A 23,998-nucleotide genomic window follows, 5' to 3' on the forward strand; every position below is an offset into this window, starting at 1 on the left:
GCTTTTTCTGTTCATCTACTTGTTGACACTACTAGGGAATTTCCTCATTGTCTTGCTTGTCTGCTTGGACAACCATCTCCTTCAGGCTCCAATGTACTTCTTCCTGAGCCAGCTCTCCCTGGCTGACATCATTTTTATTTCCACTACTGTTCCTAAGATCCTGATAAATCAGATGTCTCAGACTCAGACCATCACCTTCAGTGGGTGCTTAATTCAGATGTATTTCTTTCTCACCTCTGGTAACACAGATAACTTCCTCCTCGCCTGCATGGCTTATGATCGCTACGTGGCTATCTGTCACCCACTGCATTACATCACTGCGATGAGCCACAAGTGCTGCCTCTTTTTGGTTTCTGGATCCTGGATCATTTCTAGTCTCCACTCTTTACTCTACACACTTCTGATATCACGCCTTTCTTTCTGCACCTCTGTGGAGATCCCCTATCTTTTCTGTGATGTCTATCCTCTCCTGGAATTCTCCTGTTCTGATACAAGATTCATAAAGATCTTGGCACAGACGGAGGGGGCGGTGGATCTGCTGGGGCCTTTAGCCATCATCATTATCTCCTATGCACTAATATTCTCCACAATCATAAAAATTCCCTCAACAGCTGGGAAATACAAAGCAATCTCCACTTGTGGCTCACATCTGACTGTGGTGATCTTGTTCTACAGCACTATCAGTTGCCTTTATTTCCAGCCTGCCTCTGCTTACTCAGCCCAAAAAGGCACTTTTATCTCTCTCTTATATGGAATGGTGATACCAATGCTGAACCCCTTCATCTATACACTAAGGAACCAGGAGGTAAAGTCAGCAATAGTAAGACTTCTTGGCAGGATGAGAGCTTTTTTAAGAAAATAAGAACAGAGAAAACAGAACGAAGTTTCCATGGTTTCACTCTGCACTTCTAATCTGACTGTGGTGATCTTGTTTTATGGTAGCATTAGTTGCCTTTATTTCCAGCTTGCCTCTGCTTACTCAACCCCCAAAACAATCTTTGTTTCTTTCTTGTATGAGATAGGGACATCTATGTTGAATCCATTCATTTATATGCTAAGGAACCAGAACACAGAAAAAACTACGGTTAGACTTCTCAATAAAATAGGGATTTTTTAAAAATGAAAATTATGGTGGCATTTCCATGCAGAATATTATTGTTCTTGTCAGTTTTGTAACGTTCTTTCAGAATACTATACATTTTCTTAAATTACTATTTTTTTTCCCCTGAGCTACCCACTTTACTACTTTAAAAATGGTTCACTGGTGTACCATTTCATCATTTTTGCTATCACTTCAGGTAGGGAGATTTCACCTCACTCCCAAATAGCCGAAATGAACAAGTACTGCAAAAGACTTGTTATTGCATTGACTGGGTCTAAATTAAAAATAATACAAAAAAATCTCCAAAATTTCACCAGTTCTCCAGTGAACTGATTTATTTTTTTTTAAAAGAAAAGCTCAGTAGTAAGGTGGATAGCTCAGGAAAAGAAAGATAATAAAAGAAAAGTGATGGATTTTTTAAGAAGCTCTTTTGTTATCTTGCAAATTGGGCAACTTAACTGGTGATCATTGGTTTGGCACCCTCTTTCAAGTATTATTCTGTTATCTATAGCCAAGTTATTTCCTTTACATGTGTTTAATTCTTTGCTTTCCTATATAGTTGTAATTGGGTTGCATTACAGCCTGTGAGGGGCTCATATCATAACCGATGTATATTCAAATATATAACACCACTCAGAGATGGAAGGACGGACGGTAGCCTTATTAATTTTTCTTGCAGCAAAATCAGCAAAAAATATTTATTTATTTATTTATTTATTTATTTATTTATTTATTTAGCAAACTTATCCCCGTCCATCTCCCCCCAGTGGGGGGACTCTTGGTGGTTTACAACAGATTAAAACAATAAATAAATACAGAGTTAAAATTTATTTTAAAAAAAAACATTTACACAAAGTAGAAGGAAGAGAAAAAATGAACTTCACTTCAAAAATGAACAAACTCATTGATGTTCTACAATACTATTTGTGACTTTGGATGCAAACTTTGTACTTGTTTTATAGGACATGGCTCCTAATTTTTCTTTTTGGCATTAGAGACCAGCATCCCAGGAGCTATTCAGACTGCTTGTCAAATATCTCTAGGGCTTTCAGTACAAAACCTCTAATGCTTCTTTCTGCTTCTTGCTGAAATCTTGAGACACCCAATCAAGACAGGTTCATCTGGTTTTGTTCTATTTTATTCAATGCTTTGATCTGAAGATCACACCAGTGAGAAAAACCTGAGAGCATCTGGATAAAGGTAGGCAGGAGTAGAATTGCTATCTTTAAGGTTTGCTGCAATTTCTGGTGTTTTAACTTTTATATAATGCCACCAACACTGTCTTACCTCTAAAGCCATAGCCAGCTTGATGGAAGTAGACAGAGAAGTATGCATGTGTTCAGGCAAGCACTTTAGCCTAGAGATAAGTAAAACAAGGTAGCCATGATTCTAACACAAGGACAACCTGGCATGAAAGATGAGAGGGAATAACGCTTGAACCTCTGCTTTTCTGTAGCCATGAGCAAGAGTCAACTGCTTTGGGGTTACCAGTTAATCAAAAACTTGTGGGTGGTGTGCGTCTGGATTTGCATGAAGATAAAAAAACCTGATCTGCATACATGTAGAGAACAGTAGATGGCTTTTTGTCATGTCTAGAGCAGGGGTTTTTAATTTTTTTGTGCCATGTATTTCTTTGAGAGAGTGGTGAATCCTATGGACCCTTTCTTGGAAAAATGTATTTAAATGTATAAAATAAAATACATAGATATCAATTGCATTACAAAGGAAACCAATTATCCTCAAATACAGTTATGGAAATATTAAAAGATAACAAATAATGTAATATAATGCCTTTCTTTATTAATCTATTAAATTAAAAACCAGATAATACTACACTGTACTATTTCTTTGGGTATAATTTTATGTAGTGAGATTTATTGAAGTCAACATACATTTTTGGAACTTGGCTGGACATTACTTCGTACCTACAATAATTATTGAATGAAAAGCTGAATTTCAGTTAGAGGTTAGTGAAGATAAAAGTTGCCATTTTTTTTCCCATGGACCCCTTCAAATCTATCTATGGACCCTCAAGAGGTCTGGAGCCCCAGGTTAGGAATAGAGACAGACAAGTTTGTTCTGTGAGATGACTAGCCAAATACAAGGTAGAGAATGGGGCAAATAGGACACATTTGATTGTATAATCAACAGCAAATCCATAGTAGTTTGAGATAAAAGGCTTAAAAAAAAAAAAAGCTTTCAGGAACAACTCACTGCACTGAAGAATTATGTGTGGAACATTGGGTAGCTGTTACCTCCTTGAGGCAGTAACCATACATTGAAATCTTGTAACAAGCATTGATGTAAATTCAAGATTGTCTCCTTAAGAAAAGTTTGGAATATATGAAACAGCGATCTCAGTCAATGGGCCTTTCCCCACTACTGGGTCATGGTGCTCTCCAGCCATCCTGCACTCAGCAGAAGACAATACTAGCTGGAAACTGAGTGCTTTCATGGCTGATCCCTCTCCTGCCTCAATTGCTTCTGCAGTCCCCTGACTTCCCTCCAAGGCAACAGATGACAAAGCCTCAAGTTCTTACCCACCTTGAAGCTGCCCTTGGATGTTGTTGGAATAACAACCAAAACATCATTTTAGGCTTGGGCTAGCCAAGGAGAATTTAAGGAAGTCTAAATGGCTGTTGATAAGGAAGGGACCATCATGGGGACCCATCAGGAAACAAAGAAGATGTTGCATGTTTTTGCCATGGGTAGGAGCAATGGGGGAAAGCCCAAGGAGAGTTTCCAAGCAAGAACAGTGAGATGAGGAAACCCCAATCAGCTCTCACATCTCTTAAGGGAAGGATAAGGAGTAGCTTTTGGAAAGAGGTGCCATCTTTCTATGCCTTTGAAGAGATGTCCAGCAGACAACAATTCAGCAGGTGAAACTTCATACTCTTATCCTCCCCTCCCCCAACTTTCATCTCAAGGAAAGGTGCATCTGTGAGGGTTCTGTCTGGGATGCAACTGCTAAGGGCCTAGTTTGTGGAGCAAGACCTGGGGCATAAAAGGCAGCAGCTAGAGCAGGGTCTAGGTGATGGGAAAGAAAGATCGGGGCTCAGATCTGTGAGTGGTCCCCAACCAGAGGGATTGAATTGGAGTAGGTAAAAATGGCTGACTGGACTCCACTCTAGAAACCCTTAGTTATTGAGCAATTAAATGCAGTGCAAGAAGACTTTCTCTTTTGCCCATCCCCACCCTGACAAGCAAATCACATGCAACCTATTTAAAATCCCATGTGGGATTGGTCTCCCTCCACTGGCTGGTTTTTACCTCCACTGACTGCCTGACTTGCAAGCCTAAGAACAACCTACCTATCTGCCTTTCTCTGACTTTCTCAGTGCAGTCCATCTGCTTTTCCTCAAACTCAAATGCAAAATGCTTCTGAGATGCCTCCTCGCTTGTCTTTACAGATCCAGATGGGAACTGTGGGGGAAGTAGAACAAGGCTGGGAGAAACGGCAAAGGAAAGGAGTCATCGGCAGGAATTTCTGGGGTGTCTGTAATGTAATGCAAGCACGTAGCATCCCACAGGAAAAACACACTTCACCTTTTGCCTTGGATGCTTATTATTGGAGGCAATACCACCATTTTGGTATTGTAACTTTTACAATTTCATCTGATTTGCCACAAAAAGGGATTATAAATAGAAACAGGGCCCAACCAAACTCCTGTCCATCTGGATCACTGCTCTCTGTTTGGTTTAGTTCCAGGATTCAAACCAGAGTCTTTTCCAGCTTCATCTGGAGAGCCTATGGATTAAACCTGGGATTTTCTGCATGCAAAGATCCACTGAGATCCAACCTTTTCTGCCAGCTTTGAAACCTAAATTAGCATTTGGAAAAGAGTTGCAATGGGGAGGGTCTTCCACCTTCACAATGGGAATGGAGGGGAGTGGCCATTCTCAGCCAGATTTAGAACTCCCTTTCACACAGTGGACCCGCTCCTTTTTTCATTGCTAACAAAATGCAACTATGGCATGACTTGAACTTTATACCGTTGACATGCTCTTGGAGGTATGGATTTGCTCCTAGAACTGAAGTTTTGTATTAGGGTGCAGCTTCAGTTGAAACAAGGCCTGAAAACTTTGGAGAAAGTTCATCTTTTCTACTCATTCTGGTTGCATTGGCAACCTGAACAGCAAGCCTACTAAATTAGATATGCCCAGTTTTGAGAGGCATGTATATTAGATTTCTTTCTTCTTTTTCATTGGGTAACATCTGGAATCTAAACAATACCTTCCTTGGCTCAAATGTTCAAGAAAGGAAGCTGTTCAAATCTTAACAGAGTATCTGATCTCAATCATGGACAGGATGAAAGAAAGTAATTTAGATGTTCCTGATCCAGAAATTGCTAAGCACTTTGGATAGAAAGACAGCATACAATTCTAATGAATGTATAAATACATACAATCTTGGACTCCTTAAACTGAGTAACACCTCTAAAACTGCTTGATTTGGCCAGCCTTAGATTCTGATGCTCAGGTAATGTGAAAGAAATTGGGTATCTTCACAATATTTTGGGTCCCAATATCTTTTAGATTGCCTGATTTCTTACCTAAAGAAAAACAGAACTGTTGCAATTGTGAATGCATTATCCTTAAGGATTATTGCTTTTATTTTGATGGCATTGTCTGAGCTTGAGAGCTGAGCTGGGTTTGGTCTAGTTAAGACATGGATGTTAGGGAATATCATTGCTGTAGTCTCAGCTGGAAAGTTGAAAAAGATCGTGGCAGAAATCCATGACCGTGAAGGCATCAGGAGCCATGCTGGAGTCAAAGATTATTATGTTTCTAAGGTCTTTACAGGACATGGACAGGATACACGAAGGGTTAAAAATCCTTCAATTAATCTCTTCTGACTTAGCAGTAAGAATAGGCAGAATAACCCTGGATTAAATGCATCCTAGGTAACCACTGAATATGATTAGGCTGAGCTGAGAGGAGAGGAATTGGATTATATTGAATTAAATGTAAATTGAATGAAGTCAAATTTACATGAATCCTTGGAATTTGCTCCCACACACATGCTCATTGCCAATTGTCTGCTCATTTCAAATAAACATGGACCTCCCTGCAATTAAAAAAAAAACCCATTGCCTAACACCAAGTATAAAAACATTCAGACATTAAATACTGAAATATCCAAATTGAAATTTGACCTTTTGCAACTGACAGTTAACCCTTAAATCATTTTGTGAGATTCTGTTTGAGAGGCTTTTCCTTGTGATTATGTTAATTTCTAATTTTATGAAGTTATTTTTTTCTTCAGGTCTCATGGACTGTGAGAACGGGACAGATATTGAAGAGTTTGTTCTTCTGGGGTTTTCCTCCAAGCCTGAACACCAACCTCTTTTTTTCCTCCTTTTTCTGCTGATGTACAGTGCTGGACTTCTGGGCAATACCATGATGCTCCTTCTCATCACCTTGGATGTGCAACTCCAGACCCCCATGTATTTCCTGCTCCGTAGCCTCTCAGTCATTGATCTTGGCTTCATCTCAGTCACAGTGCCCCAAATGTTGGTTCATATCGTATCTGCTTCCAGGACCATCCCCTTCTATTCCTGCATGGCTCAGTTTTTCTTCTTCTATGTTTTTGGTGTCACGGATCTCCTTCTAGTGAGCGTCATGGCCCTGGATCGTTATGTAGCCATTTGTAATCCTCTCCACTATGCGTCAGTGATGAACCAAAAGGTTTGTGGGCAATTAGTGGCTGGTTGTTGCATCATTTCCACCTTACACTCCATGCTGCATGCTGGCCTACTCTTGCGTCTCACGTATCGAGGGAAAAATCACCTGCCCCACTACTTTTGTGATCATCAGCCCTTGCTGCAGCTGTCCTGCTCAGACATCAGTGTCAATGAGGCGGTCATCTTCTTTGAAGGTGTCATCATCATCCTTGGACCTTTTGTTTTCATCATTCTCACCTACATTCGCATTGTGGCAACTATCATGAAATTCACTTCTTTAGGGAGGCGCAAAGCTTTTTCTACCTGTGGGTCTCACCTCACTATAGTGATTCTCTTTTATGGGGCCATCATTGCTGTCTATTTCTTGCCCACCTCGAGCTATTCCTCACAGCGAGGGTCATTTTTTGCTCTTGTGTACACAGTCATCACCCCAATGTCCAACCCCTATATTTACAGTCTCAGGAATAAAGAAGTGAAAGATGCTCTGAGAAAACTCTCGGGACGAAGATCCCTATTTTCTCAAAACTGATAGTGAAAGCTTGGCTCTATCATAGAGCTTCCTTCTAGTTAGCTTGAGGTGAGAGTACAGGTAGTCCTTGACTTATGACCATTCATTCAGCAACCATTTGAAGTTACAATGGTGCTGAATGAAGGGATTTGCAACCAGTCCCCAAAGTTACGGCCGTTGCAGTGCCCCCGCAGTCACGTTATCGTGATCTGGGTGCTTGGCAACCCATTTTCATTTATGACTGCCAAGCTTCCCACAATCATGTGATCGCCATTTGCAACCTTCCTTGCTGGCTTCCCTAGAAGGTTGCAAGTCGCTGGGGTAAGTCTCCTGCACTTGCGAGCCTCTCCAGCCCCTCTGCGCTTGCACCAGACACTTGTGCAGCCCCACACACCCTCTCCAACCCGTGCAGCACCTCTCACACATTGCAGCACACACTTCCCAACCCACACCACACCACACCACATGCACCCTTCCTGACCTTCACAGTGACTCTCATGAACCCCCTTGTACCCTTGCACACCCCCTCACTCCCTCCTCCACCCAGCAGTAGCCACTTACTGGCTGGTGACCTGGGACTTGCAACTTCCTGCTGGTTTCCCCACTGACTTTGGTTGTGGGAAGCCAGCAGGAAGTTGCCTCACTTAATGACCCATGACCCTCGCTTAACAATAGCAACCAGGACTGCAGTGATTGCCATCACTAAGCGATGCCGTCGTGTTTTATGACTGTATCATTTAGCAATGGAAATTCCAGTCCCAATTGTCATTGTAAGTCGAGGGCTACCTGTAAAAGAAGGGCTGCCCATGTATCTTGTTGATGGAACATATTGTTCTTATGCAAATAGTCTTGGATTTATTGCAGGTAGTCCTTAACTTATGGCCACAGGTGGGACCAGAATTTCCATCGCTAAGCGATGGGTGGTAAAGCAAGACATCACATGACTGCTTCGCTTAGTGACCACAATCTTGGCAGTCCCGGTTGCCATCATTAACCGAGAAGTGTACCCCCCCCAGTCCAAGCTATTCCAGGCTTGGTCCCTCCCAGCCCCAAGCCTCAGTAAGGTAAAGAACTGCCTCCACTCCCCTCACCTGCCTATCTCCCCCTCATCTCTGTCCTTCTGCCACCCTGCACCCTGCCTTGGGGCTGCTTGTCACACCCTGGGAGGCTGCAGCCACCCTACCTCAGTCTCAGCTGCAGTTGCCCTTGCCACCCTGCACTCTGAAACCCTGCTGCCCTGTGCTCCACCACCTCAGCTGACCTTTGCTGTCTTCTACAACAACAGTGCAGTTGAGTAATCATAAAGCATGGGGTTAATACCAGCCCCTTTTTTAAAGGGGTAATAGGATAACATGTCCCAGGCTTCTTACATAAATGGGTGCCCACCTGAAATATATCTGGTATATATTTATATTTATATATATACCCACCTGGTATCTACCTCTTTGAGAGAGGGGGGCGGATTCTGCAGGCCTTGAAGAAGGCGGTAGTGGGTCCCTTCTTCAAGAGGCCATCACTGAACCCCTCCATTTTTGATAAATATTATCTAGATTCCAATCTTCCCTTTGTAGGGAAGGTTGTAGAGAAGGTGGTTGGACAGCAGCTACAGAAGATCTTGAAGGAAACAGATTATTTGGACCTGTTTCCGGTTAGAGTATGGAGACATTGCTGGGCCCGCTTGTCAATGACCTTTGCAGATGGGGGGAGTGAGATGCGTTCTCAAATTACACTTCTGGTTTGGACTCAGGTTTCCTTTATCAGACTGTTGTTTAGACTGTGACTCTTCCTCCTGTCTCTTAGGGTTATTCTTACCACCCATTACAGGTATAAAAAGCAGAGGAGGTAAAGCACAATCAGGCCTGCATGATTCTGTTATTACAGCATATCTCAATAAAGTCTAGATCTTGTCTTCCTGTAACATTAGTTTTTCTGGTTTGGTCTTCCTAACGGGGCTGATGCCACCTAAAGTCAGTTTGGTCTCAGGTGGAGATACCTGAAGCTACATATCCTTCAAATCTCATAACTTGCTGCATAGCAGCTCTCTTCATTAGTCAGAAGAACTGGTTCAGAGGGAATCCAAAAGTGTGTCATTTCCAAGAGAAGGTGGTTGATTCCTGCAGCTGGGGGTAAAGTTAGGATACCTGCCAGCCCTCCTGGAAAATCTCTGCATTGTTCTCCCTCTGCTACTTCAGCCTCCAGACACTTCCCTCAGTCCTCCACAGAGAGTTCCTCTCTCAAAGCTGGTCCTCCTTCATCCGCCCACTACACTTCTGGATTGGAAGCTAGAGAATGGTACTTGACTCTTCTGCATTTTAACCACTGGTTTCGATAGCAAAGCACTAGGGGCCTTTGGTCTCCACATGACCATCACACACCAGGTGTGAATTTCTGCTGACTTGGTTAGCTGCCTATGAAATATCCCTGGTGGCTTCTGCAGCTGATCCTTAAATGAGATCCTCCTGGCTTCTTGCTGGAACCTACAGACAGAGAAACAAAGCAACCCTGCTTGACTGTTTTGGTGTTCAGTTGGGCTGGAGGTTTGGCTCAGTGCCAAGAGTCAGCCTGGGGCCAGACCAGAGGGGATCCGTTGATACAGGTAAGGAAGAGACCGATTTGTTGACAACATACCTTTATACTGTTACTATAATTTCACTTTGATGCAGAACCCACCACAATTTCTAGTAGGAAACGGCAACTCAGAAAGAAATGGGCTGAGGAAGCAATTGAATTGTTAGCCCAGGTCAAAGCAGGATAGGAAGTTATTCATATATCTACATCTATATCTATCTCTAATCTATATCTATCTATATCTATCTATATCTATCTATCAATCAATCAATCAAGGTTATGAACTTTTGCCCTGACCACTGAGCTCTGTTTTGCTCAATAGAACCGGTTAGATGGCTTGTTTGGGAGAAGAGCATGTTGGGTTAGGGTTGCACCTCAGTTCCTTCCAAACCTAACTAATTCCTCTTCATGCCCCATTGTATGCGGTATGGCTTGGCTTGTAGTATTCTTCCCTAACTTGATGCATCTCCCGACATTTCCACTCAGCAGTGAGCATTGTGTCCTGGCAACCTGGAAGTTACATTTCAGCAGTTACTGAGGGCTTCAGATTAGAATGTGGATGGCTCAGAGTATTGCTTTTCTGAGGGTATGAATGGAGATTGACTTGCAGCAGTGGTTGGGACCCTCTCCTGATTGTCTTAGTTTCTCCATCTTTTAGACACCTTTCTTAAACCCTTCCCCTCACCAGCCCTCTATTTTCCTGTTCCTGTTCACTGCCTTTCAGTAGATTCATCTTCTTTCTGGGAAGCATAACAGAGCGAGTATTGGATGAGAACCAAGGTTCAAATCCATCCTCACCCATGATGTGCCCAGGCACTAACTTTTGGTGGAACCCCCCACAGGGTTTAAGCAGCTCAGGTAAGAAGAAGGAAACTAGAACGTTGCACTGTATACTACCTGAAGCTTCTTGGAAGAAATATGGGATGTAAATGTGATGAACATGGAACAGTAGCAACCCCCTGTCATTCTTCCTCTTCTCCTTCAATCCTTCTCCCTTTCTTTTTCTAACATTTTCCCTGGAAGCAGGAATTCATTTAAGACAGAGCTTCTTAGAACAAAGCTGCCAAGCCTAGTTCTTTGCCACGGTCAGCCCTGGGGGATCCATCCATAGGAGTATGAAGACTATCACTGGGCGTGTGCAGAGTGAATTCCTCACCGTAATCTCAGCAATTATTTGGGGACGAGTCCTTGTTGGGCAGAAGAGTGGGGATGTAAGAACAGATATATTCTATACAGGCAGAGAATTAAGATCCTCCCAGCATGTTTTTTTTTTTTTTTCCAATCCAGATTGAGCATCAGTCATGCCAAAATCTGCATGAGTGTGGAATACCTGGAGAAAGGATGCTTTTGTCTTAGAAAGTGTATGGTGTGATTTCTCTGGGCTGGGAAAACGCAATATTCTCTCTCCACCCCTTTCTCCCAGCCCCTGAAAATAGACTACACTCGGACTTGAGAAAGTGAAGGATGACAATAGACATGTTTCAGGTGATGGTGTAGTAAAAGTAGACCATTGATCTGACACACAGTCCTCTGAAATGCAGTGCATTTGTGCTCAGATCTTTTCTAATGTGTTTTGTGCCTGATGTTGCAACACAAGCATGTGACACCAGAATTTCTCTCGGTCCATTGAGATGAACGTTTTGTTATTTTTGTTCCTCATTGTGTTGTTTTTGGCACCCCTTGCAAATGCCTGCGGAACGGAGCAGGCACCTCTCTGCCTCTGGAGCCGGGAGACCAGATTTCCAAGAGTAAAGCCTAATGCATTTCTATACATTCACCTCTTCCTCAGGATTAATCCTTGACTCAGTTTCCCAAGCATCCACAGTCCAAATGTAAAAAGAAGGGAGGAATAGAGAGAAAGAAAGAGATGCTTGGAAGGGTTTCTGTGCAAGGAGGCATCATTCAGTCATACCAACCTTTTCCTGTTCCCCATTACTCAAAGATTGGGCTCAAAATCACTTCCAGCTCAAATGAAGGAAGGATGAGTAACAATCATAGACCCCCCTGTCTAACAGTCAGGAAATGGAGATGAGGCAGATCTCTTGCTTTATCTCTGCCCCCCCCTTCCACCAGAAAGTATCCTGAAGCTGAGAACGAAAGAAAACTCGGGCGTTGTCACAAGAGCTGGATTACCTGGCGCCATTTCTACAATTCTGTTTTTCTGTGCTGCCGTTGCCTGCTCTAGCTCAGCTGGAGAGAGAAGGGCCAGCATATCACGCCACCCCCCCCCCCCAAAACTGGAGTGGAAGCAGCATCAGCTTCCTCTCCCCTCCACCCCCCAGACCTCGTTCCCATGCTTCTCCCAACCCAGATTCCAGTCTTTCTCTAGCCAACTTCTGTATCTGGCTGGTTTCTACTCCCTGGAACAAAGACCTAAATTCCACCTTACTGTCTCCCATGAGCTTTGCCTCAGATCTTCAGAATGAATATACAAAAACAGCAATAGCAGGTTTGGTCCATGGGGAGAAAAATCTACCAGCTCAGAAAAAAAACAGAGAGAGAACCGATAAACTAGAAAGAAGCAAGCATACGACACATACACGCATGTGCACACATACAAAGGGAGAGCACTGCAATTTGTCTTTTATTAATAATCCTGCTGAATATTGGAATGGAGAGAAGGTATATGGAGGAAAGCCTGGATGACTTCTCCTTTTAATAAATATTGCGAGAAACCAAGTTAACATTTAAAAAAATATATACATAATTTACAATGTGAAATGACACCACATTGAAAAGACAGGGAATGACCTTAGAAATTTATATAATGAAGAAAATTACAAGAACAAAAAATTGACCATGGCACTGAAAGCCTTCTTCTTCCATGTCTTTTGTTGAAAAAAAGGCCAAGTGTCTTTGCAAGCATTGAAAAACACATATTGACAACCCCATGCTGCAGAGTAAAGAGTATTTTTATCCTTCCGCTCTTGTGTAAGAATTCTTTAGGTCTTCCCAGGTATGGGGATGTCCACAGGTCTTGAGGTTAAGATAGATTACAGATGCTAAGGAGCTTCGGCATCTTGTCATGCAGTGAGCAGTCCAAAGTCATCTTAACAGCCCAGTGGGTTCCAAATCTGCCAATTGTATGATAAGCCCAGATACATGAGTTCACATTCCATCTTCAGAATGACATCTCCCAAAATCAAACAATTAGAAAGCATGACTGAATATACCACAGGGGTTTTTTTTTGTTTTACCCTCACTTTAAGATTTAAGAGATGAATGTAATGTTCTCTAAAGCAATATCCTCTAATTGCTTCAACTTTTTATAGAAATAGACCACTGCTTTGGGGTGTTGACCAATTCTTCCAATGGCTCTTATAAAGGTTTGAGTTGATCTGATTTCTTCCAAATCTTTAAAAACTGGTGGAACTTCAGAAGCAGGATGTTAGCTCTTTGAGGTGGTCCAGACAAGAAGCACAACCAGGAGTACTAACTCTATCTTTATTGTAAGAATCTTGCAAGGCTGAAAATATTTCTGCCCTCCTTTCCTTTTACTCTCCGAAAAACTAGGGAGGTCCCTTCTCGAACATTTCCCATGCTCTCTCTCCTTCTGTGGGCTGAGATACTTTTACATGCTAGTTGTCCAATCTGCAGCTCTCCCACATGTCTCCCAAGGTCATTCCCACATACCATTACATAGGAACAGTGTCATGACTAAATGCTGAAATAACCTCACTGAAGTTGAATTTGTTCCCAAGAAACATTCTAAAGCAGTCACAATTAGATTTCCATTCTGCAAAAAATTAAAAATGGTTTCATAGAACAAAATTGGTCTAAAGTACAAATATTATGAGAAGGGCAATTTATTACCATTTTAAAATTAAATTAAATCTTTATTACAGTTATAGACCAGCATAAGGAAGGTGGGGTACAGTCAATTAAAAAGCATAGAAGATACATCAGTGTCAAAAAAAATTATGAAAAGCTTTTTTCTTTTTTTTTTTTTGTCTGCGCTTAGTCATTGCTGACCCTGCAGTGACTGCTTGGACGAGTCCTTGCAGTTTTCAAGGCAACTGTTTTTCGGAAGTGGTTTGCCAGAGCCTCCTTCCTAGGGCAGAGCCCAGCTGGCGAGCGCAGGAGGCGGGGTTTCCGTTGCTTCGCGCCCTTTTCGGGCGTGCGTGGTTTTTCGCGCTTACCGGCAACTGCTCCCAACTCCTTTTTTGCAAGGCGCCGCCAGCATTTTTCCTCCCACCGGAGTGAGAGTCCCCATTTATCTACTCACGTAAGTTTTCGAACTGTTGGGTTGACAGGAACTGGGGAGGAAACAGGAGCTCACCCTGTTTAACGCGAAGGCTGGACTCGAACCGCTGAAGCGTCGACCATTTCTGGCCGGCAACTTTCAGCGTCATTAAGCCGCTGCGCCACCGCATCCCCCTATGAAAAGCTAGAAGACAAAAAAAATGTATTAAAACAGAATATATATATAAAAAACAAGAGTCTAAAATAATTTAAAAGGAGGGTAAGAGCATTAGATTGGGTGTAGGGGAGGATAACAGTTAGCGTCATTTTGCATTTATTAAAATTTTGAACACCACTTAAAAGCAGTTATAAAATTCAGCTCCTCTTTTTGTTCTCCTAGAAGCTTGACAGTCAAAATTTTGTGATTCTTGTTTTTCTTTTTCCCCAGTTCTTATATGTATTTGATACTGCAAGATGCACATGGCGAATATTTGTGCCGCAGTGACATCTTAGCTCACATTTGGGATAAATCTCGTTTTTAAATTTTAAATCTAGTTTTTTAAAAAAGGTAAGATAGATGAGTCCAACTTTTCTAAACAGGCAATTATAATTTAGGGAGCAAACATTTCAAAGGAGGCCTCGCCAGAGAAGGTTGCTTCACAGCATATACATCTGGATGAAATAATGTGAAGGAAGGTAAACAGGGAAACCTCCTAAAAAGAAATCAGCCTTGGAGCTGAATTTATCTTAATCTTGTTATCTTATACTTGAAACATGAAGAAATTCTAGACCTTGTAGAATCTGGCTTGAAGTAGGACTTCAGTTTAAAATTGTTGACCGAGAAAACTTCCTAGGAATATTTATCAACCAACAAATTGGGAGGCAACCTAAAACCCAAATCCAAAACGTGGCAAAATTACTGTTGTGACCTAATGGCACCAAGCCTAATTTCAATAGAAGAAAACTTGTCAACTCAAAAAACAAGACTTGGAGGAAACTGCAAGTAAGCCAAGCCCTGCTTTAGAAACTCCAGGTAACCGTATCAAAAGCTTTCTCAGCATCCAAAGAAATAAAGGCTGTGGGATTCTATCTATTTTGAATTAAAGCAATTGTATCGATTAAGAATCTAAGAATCTAAGGTTAGAACCTTGGTAGGCTTGTATGAAGGTGGTCTGAGCTGGCTGCACAGTTGCTGGAAACACAAGCTCTATTTTAAGGAGCGGAATAGCTATTGAAATCTAAGGCTATGAATATAACTCTAATAATCATACGCAGTTGGAAAACTTGAGAGACAGTGAACTGGAAAACTACCAAGGATAGAAGCTTTCTCAAATATATAAATGTAATTGTAGTCTAGCTTAAATTAATTCCAGCAAAAAGTATGAAAAGATTCTGTCATTAAATACTGAAGAAACCAAATTGAAATTTGACATTTTGCAACTGACAATTAACCTTTAAAGCGTCTTGCAAGGTTCCATTCTAGAGGGTTTCCTTTGTGAAAAGTGTTATGTTGCTTTCTAATTTTATAAAGTGATTTTCTCTGCAGGTCTCATGGACTGTGAGAACGGGACAGATATTGAAGAGTTTGTTCTTCTGGACTTTTCCTCTAAGCCTGGACACCAACCTCTCTTCTTCCTCCTCTTACTTCTCATGTACAGTGTCGGACTTCTGGGCAATGTCATGATGGTTCTTCTCATCACCTTGGATGCGCGACTCCAGACCCCCATGTATTTCCTGCTCCGTAGCCTCTCAGTCATTGACGTTGGCTTCATCTCAGTCGCAGCACCCCAGATGCTGGTTTGTATGATAACTGGTTCCAGGACCGTCCCCTTCTACTCCTGCATAGCCCAATTGTTCTTCCTCTATGTTTTTGGTGTCAATGATCTCCTTCTAGTGAGTGTCATGGCCCTGGATCGCTATGTAGCCATTTGTAATCCTCTCCACTATGCTTCAGTGATGAACCAAAAGGTCTGTGGGCAATTAGTGGCTGGCTGTTGCATTGTTTCTACCTTAAACTCCATGCTGCATGCCAGCTTGCTCCTGCGTCTCACTTATCGAGGGAAAAATTACCTGGCCCATTACTTTTGTGATCATCAGCCCTTGCTGCAGCTGTCCTGCTCAGACATCAGTGTCAATGAAGCAGTCATCTTCTTTGAGGGCAGCATCATCATCTTTGGACCTTTAGTTTTCATCATTCTCACCTACATTCGCATAGTGGCAGCTATCATGAAATTCACTTCTTCAGGGAGGCGCAAAGCTTTCTCTACCTGTGGCTCTCACCTCACTGTAGTGGTTATTTTTTATGCAGCCATCACTGCTGTCTATTTCTCGCCCACTTCAAGGTATTCCTCGCAGCGAGGGTCAATTTTGTCTCTAGTCTACACAGTCATCACCCCAATGTCCAACCCCTATATTTACAGTCTCAGGAATAAAGAAGTGAAAGGAGCTCTGAGAAATCTCTTGGGAAAGAGATCCTTGTTAACTCAAAACTGATAGCGAAAGCTTGATTCTACCATAGAGCTGCCTTCTAGCTAGCTTGAGGTGTGAATGGAGGAACAACAGAGCAGCTGAGTAGTCATAAAGTGTGGGCTTAATACTAGCGCTTTTAAAAGAGGTAATGGGGCAACTTGCCCCAGGCTTCACACATCAGTGGGTATCCACCTGAAATATAAATATTTGAAACGGTGAGTTGGATCAAAAATGGTGATTGAAGACATGAAAACTAATTATTTAGCAGTTGGGTGGACCCAGCCCTTGCTAGGTTTTAGAAAAGTCCTAATTTAATTACTTCAGGAGTTGGCTGTTTCAAGAAGATTGTAAATTGCTTTGTATATGGCAACCCTACCTATTTCTGTTCATTGGTGCTCCTCCTCAGAGTAGTGTCCTGAGAGGATCTTGGCATCCATTCCAGTCCTGCCCTGCAAACATGATTTCTGATGGCTGGGAAAGACTCCTCTTCTTGATATTATTGATTTCAAGCTGCTCTGTCCTGAATTACAAAGGAGATGGAGGGGGTTTGGGGCACAAATTGGGGAAAGAGAATGCCTTGATAGAAACATCTTTGTTTTATGGGTTGCATACAAAAAAAAAGATGAGTCACACCTCCAAGAATATCTGCTTTGGCTCCGGCACACTCATTCATGGAGAACAGATCTGAACAGACGTTGACCAAGGTTATGTAAACTGGTGATCCTTGGATGGATAGGAATAGACTGTCATGAAGCAGATAGTCCAGTACTCCAATTTGGCAAAAGGAAGGCTCTTTTAACAAGGCTTCTTGCATAATTGCCTGTCCCCAAACTGAAGCCATCCGAATCTCCTGCTGCCACCATCTCCCACATGAAATGAAACCTTCCACGGATGGTCTTTGTTTCCATTTCTCACCCTGCTTGCTGAGATAATTTTTTTTAATATTTTTCTCTTTCCCGTCACTATCTAACTCTGAAATCCCCCTGATCCTTTAAGTATTCAATAAAGGACATCCTTGATTAAATCTTTATGTACATTGGTGGTTTGGGTGTGTCTCGCTGTCTTTTTATTGCTATTTCTGTTTAATGGCTTCAACCACTTTGGCCATACCCACTGGAATGGGGGTATGAGGGTTTCAGTTGGCAGCAGTAACTTTGAAGTTGTTTCCCATGGGAGGGAAAAATGCAGTCCTTGACATGTTGGGGGTTCCAGGTTTCTGACTTAGATTGTGCGAAGTGAAAACGTAAGCCATACTAAAAAAAAAAATAGGAAAATGCAGAAACTGAGAGCACATTCCAGCCAATATGTAAACCCTGCCTGAGTTACAAATATTTCAAGTTCCTTTAAACCCTTCTATTGCAATAACCCCAAATGCTCAAAAATCCTTGCTATCATCCCAATTGTGCCTCTGTTCTGTCAAATACAGCATTTCAATGATTTTCTATATTCTCTCTCCAAAGAAAAATGTTTCAGGAGCCATATCCCCTTAAACTGTAACAGAGTTTTTCTGATTTAATGTTCATGTGCTAGTTCTGCCATGTCCAGCCTGGAGTTCTTCACAATGCCTACCCAATATTAAGAGAATCAGATCCTTTCTTACATAACACATCTTAAAATTGTTTTCAAGAATAATTCTCTATCTGGTCTTTTCTGCTGAAGACACCATATGCATCTGCCCTAGAAACATATTAATCTTCTGGATGAGGAACTTAAGCTCTGGGAGCAACTCCAGAGTTCTGAGGTATCTCAGTTGGAAAATCTGAGAGATTTTCTTTGCACTGGTTAAAAGAGCATAACAAAATTGAAAAGGTGCTTAACTTCTTCAGAGTTTAGTTTTAGTAAACCTGCCAACCCTCCTGGAAAATCTCTGCATTGGTCTCCCTCTGCTACTTCAGCCTCCAGACACTTCCCTCAGTCCTCCACAGAGAGTTCCTCTCTCAAAGCTGGTCCTCCTTCATCCGCCCACTACACTTCTGGATTGGAAGCTAGAGAATGGTATTTGGCTCTTCTGCATTTTAACCACTGGTTTCGATAGCAAAGCACTAGGGGCCTTTGGTCTCCACATGACCGTCACACACCAGGTGTGAATTTCTGCTGACTTGGTTAGCTGCCTATGAAATATCCCTGGTGGCTTCTGCAGCTGATCCTTAAATGAGATCCTCCTGGCTTCTTGCTGGAACCTACAGACAGAGAAACAAAGCACCCTGCTTGACTGTCTTGGTGTTCAGTTGGGCTGGAGGTTTGGCTCAGTGCCAAGAGTCAGCCTGGGGCCAGACCAGAGGGGATCCGTTGATACAGGTAAGGAAGAGACCGATTTGTTGACAACATACCTTTGTACTGTTACTATAATTTCACTTTGATGCAGAACCCACCACAATTTCTAGTAGGAAACGGCAACTCAGAAAGAAATGGGCTGAGGAAGCAATTGAATTGTTAGCCCAGGTCAAAGCAGGATAGGAAGTTATTCATATATCTACATCTATATCTATCTCTAATCTATATCTATCTATATCTATCTATCAATCAAGGTTATGAACTTTTGCCCTGACCACTGAGCTCTGTCTTGCTCAATAGAACCGGTTAGATGGCTTGTTTGGGAGAAGAGCATGTTGGGTTAGGGTTGCACCTCAGTTCCTTCCAAACCTAACTAATTCCTCTTCATGCCCCATTGTATGCTGTATGGCTTGGCTTGTAGTATTCTTCCCTAACTTGATGCATCTCCCGACATTTCCACTCAGCAGTGAGCATTGTGTCCTGGCAACCTGGAAGTTACATTTCAGCAGTTACTGAGGGCTTCAGATTAGAATGTGGATGGCTCAGAGTATTGCTTTTCTGAGGGTATGAATGGAGATTGACTTGCAGCAGTGGTTGGGACCCTCTCCTGATTGTCTTAGTTTCTCCATCTTTTAGACACCTTTCTTAAACCCTTCCCCTCACCAGCCCTCTATTTTCCTGTTCCTGTTCACTGCCTTTCAGTAGATTCATCTTCTTTCTGGGAAGCATAACGGAGCGAGTATTGGATGAGAACCAAGGTTCAAATCCATCCTCACTCATGATGTGCCCAGGCACTAACTTTTGGTGGAACCCCCCACAGGGTTTAAGCAGCTCAGGTAAGAAGAAGGAAACTAGAACGTTGCACTGTATACTACCTGAAGCTTCTTGGAAGAAATATGGGATGTAAATGTGATGAACATGGAACAGTAGCAACCCCCTTTCATTCTTCCTCTTCTCCTTCAATCCTTCTCCCTTTCTTTTTCTAACATTTTCCCTGGAAGCAGGAATTCATTTAAGACGGAGCTTCTTAGAACAAAGCTGCCAAGCCTAGTTCTTTGCCACGGTCAGCCCTGGGGGATCCATCCATAGGAGAATGAAGACTATCACTGGGCGTGTGCAGAGTGAATTCCTCACCGTAATCTCAGCAATTATTTGGGGACGAGTCCTTGTTGGGCAGAAGAGTGGGGATGTAAGAACAGATATATTCTATACAGGCAGAGAATTAAGATCCTCCCAGCATGTTTTTTTTTTTTTTCCAATCCAGATTGAGCATTAGTCATGCCAAAATCTGCATGAGTGTGGAATACCTGGAGAAAGGATGCTTTTGTCTTAGAAAGTGTATGGTGTGATTTCTCTGGGCTGGGAAAACGCAATATTCTCTCTCCACCCCTTTCTCCCAGCCCCTGAAAATAGACTACACTCGGACTTGAGAAAGTGAAGGATGACAATAGACATGTTTCAGGTGATGGTGTAGTAAAAGTAGACCATTGATTTGACACACAGTCCTCTGAAATGCAGTGCATTTGCGCTCAGATCTTTTCTAATGTGTTTTGTGCCTGGTGTTGTAACACAAGCATGTGACACCAGAATTTCTCTTGTTCCGTTGAGATGAACGTTTTGTTATTTTTGTTCCTCATTGTGTTGTTTTTGGCACCCCTTGCAAATGTCTGCGGAACGGAGCAGGCACCTCTCTGCCTCTGGAGCCGGGAGACCAGATTTCCAAGAGTAAAGCCTAATGCATTTCTATACATTCACCTCTTCCTCAGGATTAATCCTTGACTCAGTTTCCCAAGCATCCACAGTCCAAATGTAAAAAGAAGGGAGGAATGGAGAGAAAGAAAGAGATGCTTGGAAGGGTTTCTGTGCAAGGAGGCATCATTCAGTCATACCAACCTTTTCCTGTTCCCCATTACTCAAAGATTGGGCTCAAAATCACTTCCAGCTCAAATGAAGGAAGGATGAGTAACAATCATAGACCCCCCTGTCTAACAGTCAGGAAATGGAGATGAGGCAGATCTCTTGCTTTATCTCTGCCCCCCCCTTCCACCAGAAAGTATCCTGAAGCTGAGAACGAAAGAAAACTCGGGCGTTGTCACAAGAGCTGGATTACCTGGTGCCATTTCTACAATTCTGTTTTTCTGTGCTGCCGTTGCCTGCTCTAGCTCAGCTGGAGAGAGAAGGGCCAGCATATCACGCCACCCCCCCCCCCAAAACTGGAGTGGAAGCAGCATCAGCTTCCTCTCCCCCCTCCACCCCCCAGGCCTCGTTCCCATGCTTCTCCCAACCCAGATTCCAGTCTTTCTCTAGCCAACTTCTGTATCTGGCTGGTTTCTACTCTCTGGAACAAAGAACTAAATTCCACCTTACTGTCTCCCATGCGCTTTGCCTCAGATCTTCAGAATGAATATACAAAAACAGCAATAGCAGGTTCGGTCCATGGGGAGAAAAAGAGGAGAGAACCGATAAACTAGAAAGAAGCAAGCATACGACACATACACGCACGTGCATACATACAAAGGGAGAGCACTGCAATTTGTCTTTTATTAATAATCCTGCTGAATATTGTAATGGAGAGAAGGTATATGGAGGAAAGCCTGGATCACTTCTCCTTTTAATAAATACTGCAAGAAACCAAGTTAACATTTAAAAAAATATAGACATAGATTTACAATGTGAAATGACACCACATTAAGAAGACAGGGAATGACCTTAGAAATTTATATAATGAAGAAAATTACAAGAACAAAAAATGATGAAATAATGTGAAGGAAAATAAACAGGGAAGTCTCCTAAAAATAAATCAGCCTTGGAGCTGAGTCTATGTTAATGTTGCTGATCCTATACTTAAAACACAAGGAAGTTCTAGATTTTGGCTTGAAGTAGGAGTTCAGTTTAAATTTGTTGACTGAGAAAAATTCCTAGGAATATTTATGAGCCAACAAATCAGGGGGCAACCTAAAACCCATATCCAAAACATGGCAAAATTACTGTTGTGACCTAATGGCACCAAGTCTAATTTCAATAGAAGAAAACTTCTATTGTTTTCTTCAGTAGAAGAAAAAAAGTGAGCCAAGCCCAGCTTTAGAAACTCCAGGTAACCATATCAAAAGCTTTCTCAGTATCCAAAGAAATAATGGCTGCAGAATTCTATCTATTTTGAATTAAAGCAATTGTTTCATTTAAGAATCTAAGAATCTAAGGTTAGAACCTTGGTAGGCTTGTATGAAGGTGGTCTGAGCTGGCTGCACAGTTGCTGGAAACACAAGCTCTATTTTAAGGAGCGGAATAGCTATTGAAATCTAAGGCTATGAATATCACTCTTATAATCATAGGCAATTGGAAAACTTGAGAGACAATGAATTGGAAAACCACCAAGGATAGAAGCTTTCTCAAATATATATATATATTTATTTATTTATATATTTATATTTATATTTCAAATCTGGTCACCGCCCACCTCACTAGGAAGTGACTCTGGGCGGTTTACAATAAATTTAATTGTAGATTAGCTTAAATGAATCCCAACAAAAAGTATGAAGATTCTGTCATTAAATACTGAAGAAACCAAATTGAAATTTGACATTTTGCAACTGACAATTAACCTTTAAAGCGTCTTGCAAGGTTCCATTCTAGAGGGTTTCCTTTGTGAAAAGTGTTATGTTGCTTTCTAATTTTATAAAGTGATTTTCTCTGCAGGTCTCATGGACTGTGAGAACGGGACAGATATTGAAGAGTTTGTTCTTCTGGACTTTTCCTCTAAGCCTGGACACCAACCTCTCTTCTTCCTCCTCTTACTGCTCACATACAGTGTCGGACTTCTGGGCAATGTCATGATGGTTCTTCTCATCACCTTGGATGCGCGACTCCAGACCCCCATGTATTTCCTGCTCCGTAGCCTCTCAGTCATTGATCTTGGCTTCATCTCAGTCACAGTGCCCCAGATGCTGGCTTGCATGATAACTGGTTCCAGGACCATCCCCTTCTACTCCTGCATGGCTCAGTTCTTCTTCCTGTATTTTTTTGGTGTCACTGATCTCCTTCTAGTGAGTGTCATGGCCCTGGATCGTTATGTAGCCATTTGTAATCCTCTCCACTATGCTTCAGTGATGAACCAAAAAGTTTGTGGGCAATTAGTGGCTGGCTGTTGCATTGTTTCTACCTTACACTCCATGCTGCATGCTGGCCTGCTCCTGCATCTCACTTATCGAGGGAAAAATTACCTGGCCCATTACTTTTGTGATCATCAGCCCTTGCTGCAACTGTCCTGCTCAGACATCAGTGTCAATGAGGTGGTGATCTTCTTTGAAGGTGGCATCATCATCTTTGGACCTTTTGTTTTCATCATTCTCACCTATATTCGCATTGTGGCAGCTATCATGAAATTCAGTTCTTCAGGGAGGCGCAAAGCTTTCTCTACCTGTGGCTCTCATCTCACAGTAGTGGTTCTTTTTTATGGGGCCATCATTGCTGTATATTTCTCACCCACCTCAAGGTATTCCTCACAGCGAGGGTCAGTTTTTGCTCTGGTGTACACAGTCATCACCCCAATGTCCAACCCCTATATTTACAGTCTCAGGAATAAAGAAGTGAAAGGGGCTCTGAGAAATCTCTTGGGAAAGAGATCCTTGTTAACTCAAAACTGATAGCAAAAGCTTGGTTCTACCATAGAGCTGCCTTCTAGCTACCTTGAGTTGTGAATGGAGAAACAAGAGTGCAGCTGAGTAATCATAAAGTGTGGGCTTAATACTAGTGCTTTTAAAAGAGGTAATGGGGCAACTTGCCCCAGGCTTCACACATCAATGGGTATCCACCTGAAATATAAATATTTGAAATGATGAGTTGGATCAGAAATGGTGATTGAAGAGATGGAAATGAATTATATAACATTTGGGTGGACCCAGCCCTTGCTAAGTTTTAGAAAAGTCCTGATTACTTCAGGGAGTTTGCTCTTTCAAGAATATTGTAAATTAATTTGCTTCATTCGGAATAGGATGACCCCACCTTGTATTTTTGTGGTTCTCCTCCAAAAAGCATGTCCAGAAAGGATGTGGATGTCCACTCAAGTCCTGCCATCCCAGTGTGATTTGGGATGTTAGAGAAAAACTCCTCTGTCACCTACAGTTCTTGATATTATTTACTCCAAACTATGTTGTCCCCAATTAGAAAGCAGATGGAGAGAACCTGGCACACAAACTAGGAAAAAGTATGCCT

At 42.1% G+C, this 23,998-nt stretch overlaps 4 protein-coding genes across 4 annotated transcripts in view; all 4 read left to right on the top strand.

Annotated features, from left to right (window-relative positions):
• The window catches only part of LOC103054763 (olfactory receptor 1F1-like), a 948-nt gene extending 86 nt beyond the window's left edge, over positions 1-862 (top strand). The window contains exon 1 of the mRNA XM_007440207.1: positions 1-862. This exon is cut by the window's left edge and continues 86 nt beyond it. Coding sequence (XP_007440269.1) covers positions 1-862 — 862 coding nt within the window.
• Positions 863-6,373: 5,511 nt separating this feature from the next.
• On the top strand, positions 6,374-7,315 carry LOC103055000 (olfactory receptor 1B1-like). The gene has a single exon (XM_007440208.2). It carries the CDS (start codon positions 6,374-6,376, stop codon positions 7,313-7,315), a length of 942 nt encoding a protein of 313 aa, XP_007440270.2.
• Positions 7,316-15,595: 8,280 nt separating this feature from the next.
• LOC103067983 (olfactory receptor 1B1-like) lies at positions 15,596-16,537 on the top strand. The gene has a single exon (XM_007445216.1). It carries the CDS (start codon positions 15,596-15,598, stop codon positions 16,535-16,537), a length of 942 nt encoding a protein of 313 aa, XP_007445278.1.
• A 5,951-nt stretch (positions 16,538-22,488) lies between these two features.
• LOC148216257 (olfactory receptor 1B1-like) lies at positions 22,489-23,430 on the top strand. Its single transcript, XM_088138477.1, has one exon. The coding sequence runs from the start codon at positions 22,489-22,491 to the stop codon at positions 23,428-23,430; it is 942 nt and encodes a 313-aa protein (XP_087994603.1).
• Positions 23,431-23,998: the final 568 nt, after the last annotated feature.

Source organism: Python bivittatus, unplaced genomic scaffold (assembly GCF_059951505.1).
Source record: "Python bivittatus isolate LINGU-HERP-01145 unplaced genomic scaffold, Pbiv_v1 ctg000220_np1212, whole genome shotgun sequence".
NCBI lineage: Eukaryota > Metazoa > Chordata > Lepidosauria > Squamata > Pythonidae > Python > Python bivittatus.